The 4876-nt window shown below is 29.8% G+C and overlaps 1 protein-coding gene across 1 annotated transcript; it reads left to right on the top strand.

Annotated features, from left to right (window-relative positions):
- Positions 1–2860: 2860 nt before the first annotated feature.
- LOC119663506 lies at positions 2861–3760 on the top strand. Its single transcript, XM_038073112.1, has one exon. The coding sequence runs from the start codon at positions 2861–2863 to the stop codon at positions 3758–3760; it is 900 nt and encodes a 299-aa protein (XP_037929040.1).
- Positions 3761–4876: the final 1116 nt, after the last annotated feature.

The following is a 4876-nucleotide window of genomic DNA, read 5'->3' as shown; positions in this document are numbered from 1 at the left end:
GAAAATAAAATCAAATATGCATTTAAGTGATATCTTCGCTTTCATCCCTTTATGCGCGTATATACACATGAGAATTATTTCTCTCACTCTCTCATGAGATGCGAAATTTGATTGTGTAAATAGTAGCATTTCAAATTTTAAAAATTATTTTGAAAATCCAAAAATGTTGATATTTCCTCAAACACGCTCGTCTTTTTTCTTATACAATCGGATTTTGTCGGCATGCAAATTTGCATTTATTTTAAGGATTAAGGAATAGAAGCGTAAACATCGTTTAAATGCACGGATGATTTATCGTCAGGAGGTGATGCTTTGCAACTATGAATGAATTATATCTTTTATATTAAATATTATTTGTATTTTCTATCTAGAAAAAAATTTATAATATTAATAATCTTGTATTCACAAAAATATGTAAATTACCAAACATTAAATTACAATGAATCTTTTATTTTAACTATTAATTTTATTGTCTATCTACGGAAAAGTTTTTAATTACTAAACATATCATAAAAAAGATTTAAAATCATAAATAAAATATTATATAAAAATTAAAATTATATAACTAAATATTAAAACCCATTTTTTCTTATAAAATCATACATAGGAGTTGCTGTTGATATTTCAGCGATTGCTTTAATATTAATTAGTGAAATATATTTGTATTGTTTGCTGGGGGCGTGTTTAAAAAATTGTCGACAAATTTGAAGTGTAATGGCAATCGACGACATCGATTGCTGACAGCGAACGATATGGTGTGTAAAACGCACTATAAACGCACTATAAAATTTTGAAGACAATGTACTATTATCAGTGCAAGCAATAAAATTAGTATTTCTTGCGATGGTTTACAAATTTATTTAATTTTGAATAATTTTCTACAATTTCCAAGGAAAACAACATATATAAAATAAATTATGGAATGTTATATTTCTTGAATTGCACAAGTTATTTATTTATGAAGATAAGTAAAATAAATTGTAATAACACTTTCGATATATCAAACACGAAATTATTATTATAAAAATTAATAATTTCTATTTTTCAGTATAAAATTTTTTTGCATAAATTTTCTTGTGAATTTTATGCTACACGCAATAGTGAATGAGTTATATTTATTAATATCATATATGTTTAATTTTCGTTTTCTATAATAACGACAACATCAAGTAGAATTTTTTAATTACACCCATTTAATTTAATAATAAATAATTTAATTATATGTGATGTATATTTAAATTTATTAACGAGTATTTATATATCTGCCTAAATAAAAACTTGCACAGTAAATAATTGAAAAAAAATTATGTGGCAGCATGAAGAGCGTGAAAGTGGAATAAGTGTGGTGTAATCGCACTTATATAATGAGTGTGGCAAAAATGTTATAAAAAATGGAGTTCATAAAGCAATTTCTCTTAGTTTCGATCGAAGTGGGCGGGATTTCCATAATTTAAGAGGTATTCACTGGTGGTGAGATTACATGTATTCAATACGTGTGCTAAAATGTTATAAGAAATAAATTTTTTAAATGCAATTTCTCTTCGTTACGTTCGACGTGTGCCTATGTATTCTGTGATATTTATAATCGAAGAGGATATAAGTGGAGAGTGTGCATCACTCAAAAAATCTTAAAAATGAAGTGTTGCTAATTTCACAAAAATCGGTCGTAGAAATCAGGGAAAACATATTTGAGTTATTTTTGTGTCACATGAACTTAAATATGAGTTTTAATTCATTTTTGAATTTTCTGTAAAACCGAAATTTTTATTTTCAACTTCAACTCCATCATATTTGCATAATTAATTAATTTAATTTCGTAATTATTGTAAGTTATTTAAAAATTTAGAAAATTTTAGTGAAATTATAATAATTTATAATTTTTTATGTACTAATTGAAAAATTATCATGTTTTATATTTTTATATTTTTTTTTAAACCAATCATGGATACAAATTCAATCTGATTTGGAATATCTTAACCACATTGAAGTGCCAAGATATGTTTTAACATCATCAGCTTGCTACAGTCAGGTCCACGGATTTGCCGATGCTTCTCAACGAGCATTCGGATGTTGTATATATATTCGGTCAAAGCATAATGGCGTTTACAAATCCTCATTGTTAATATCGAAATCAAAGGTTGCGCCTATCAAAGCAGTATCGCTGCCTCGTTTAGAATTATGCGCTGTCGTACTTCTTTGTAAAACTTGGAACAAAATAAAACCTAAAGTATTACCATTTATTAATGAAATCTTTTTTTGGACAGATTCTAAAATTGTGTTACATTGGATGAAGATGCATTCGTCAACTTTAAATTGTTTTGTAGCTAACCGTGTTTCTGAACTGCAAGACTATTCGCGCGGCATTACGTGAGGTCACGTCCGAAGTAAACAAAACCCAGCTGACATAGTATCTCGAGACTGTCGAGCAAGCGAACTGAGGGATTTGATTTGGCTTTGTGGACCAAAGTTTTTGTCGCTTGAATTAGCAGAATGGCCAAAAGAAACATCGACAACTGAACTTCGAACAAAAGGCCTTGAACAACGGAAACCTACAGTCTTGAAATGTAGCAACAGTGGTATCGATGAACATATATTCAATAAAATTATTAACGATTTTTCCTCATTTCGTGGTATTGTTCGAATAATATCATATATCCTTCGAGTCTTTAACAAAGTACCAATAAACAAAAATCAAACCATAAACGATGTGAGTCCAATTACAGTACATGAATTTCAGGAATCATTTTTGCGTATTATATCACACCTTCAACATTGTACATATCACAGAGTAATATCATCGTTTCAATCGGGTAAAATCCTGAATTCAGACTTGCAAAAACTGAACCCCTTTTTAGATAAAATGGTCACTGTAAACGGAACATTTAATATAATTCGAGTAGGAGGACGATTGACCAATGCACCAATAGGTTTTGATGCAAAATTTCCAGCTTTACTGCCACGTGATCATCGGTTTTCTCAAATTTTTGTGGAATACTTACATCGTAAACATATGCACGTTGGCCCTAAGGTTTTAATTAGTATAATACGATCTCAAGTGTGGATAATTAATGCTCGGAAAGTAGTTCGAAAGGTAGTGCGTAACTGCGTTCACTGTTTCCACTATAAACCGAAACTGTTACAACAAATTATGGGCTCGCTGCCAGCGGATCGATTAATTGTGAACCGACCTTTTCTAATATCAGGAGTTGATTTATGTGGACCATTTTATACAACGTATCGTATTCGTAGTAAAGTCCCATATAAAACTTATATAGCAATTTTTGTTTGCTTTTCGAAAAAAGCAGTTCACACTGAATTAATATCAGATTTATCCACCAATAATTTCATTCTAGGCCTAAAACGATTCATAGCACGTCGTGGACTGCCGCAGCGCATTTATTGTGACAATGCAACAAATTTCACTGGTGCGCAGTCACTATTAAATAAATTTAAAGAACAATTTTTCAGTCAGCAAGGGCTTAGAGAAATGCTAGAGTACAGCAACAATACTGGATTTGAGTTTAAGTTCATTCCGCCAAGAGCACCTCATTTTGGTGGACTTTGGGAGGCGTCGGTGAAATCTCTCAAAACATTATTATTAAAAAATTTGGCGCAATCTAGCCTAACTTACGAAGAATTACAAACCGTGATTATTGAAGCTGAAGCGATTTTAAATTCCCGGCCGATAATCCCTGAAAGAAATTATACAGTACATACAACATATCATAATTATCACGTTGGCAACGTGTTACGTACTTAAAACAGCAGTTTTGGGAAATGTGGCGGCGTGACTATTTACACACTTTGCAGCTTAGATCCAAATGGCTTAAACCTGAAGCTAATATCATAATAACTGTTGGTCGTTTGGTAATTATTCACAATGACAATCTTCCTCCACAACACGCAACTGGGCAGAATTGTGGGAACTATAACAGGGAAAGATGAAAGGATTCGTGTAGTGGATATTCGCACTAACCAGGGTGTGCTTCGTCGGCCTATCCACAAAATTGCACCACTACCTACCGATTGAACGTTTTGAAAGGGTTCTTTCAACGGGCGGAGCATGTTGTAGGAAATCAATATAATAAACGCATCGCTCTCTTGATGTGCTTTTATATATTATACAATTTCACTTTAAATCAGTCGCGTTTAAGATCGCTGCATGTTCGGATGCCCAATCGGTGGTGTTTATTCATTTTTTATTTGACATATACCTATAGTTGCTTGCATTGTTGAATAAATGCTTATTAATAAATGAATTAGTTTTGAACATAAATCGTTGTGTAAAATAATTATTTTGAAGTTTGTTGAAATAATAAACCCTAAATTTTGTTGTATATATTTTGTTGAATATAACAAATTTTGTTATATTGTGGTACAAGAATTGGTGCTTTGGTGGTCTGCGGATTTGTGCTGTGCGACCAACAATCTCCAACAGTAATATAACAATATGGAAATACGAAAATATAGAAATAAAATCACAATTAAAAAGCTATTATAATAATTAAAACCTAAAAAATAATAAATAAAAAATAAATTATAAAATTACAAAATTAAATTTTAAATTTTAAAATTACCATTACAAATTAATTAAAAGAACTTGTTTTCCGAATTAGTAAATAATCTAAGTAAGAACCTATTTTAGATAGTTTGGTAAATAATCTGATTTATAAAGATAAAGAAAATATTAAAAAATCTAAAATAAAAATAAAAATTTAAAACTTGTTTTAAAATAAATTAGTAAATAATGTAAATAATAAAATTAAAAATAAAAAATTTAAAATAAACATAAAATATATAAAAGAACAGGTGAGATAAGTAAAATTGTGTCAGTCTCTTTGTCAGTAAAAAATGAAAAGGCGTGAAGCAATTTTTA

The sequence above is a fragment of the Teleopsis dalmanni genome, unplaced genomic scaffold (genome assembly GCF_002237135.1).
Source record: "Teleopsis dalmanni isolate 2A unplaced genomic scaffold, ASM223713v2 unscaffolded_contig_0492, whole genome shotgun sequence".
NCBI lineage: Eukaryota > Metazoa > Arthropoda > Insecta > Diptera > Diopsidae > Teleopsis > Teleopsis dalmanni.
Note: the sequence above shows the minus strand (reverse complement) of the source record. Positions and strands in the feature narration are given on the sequence as shown.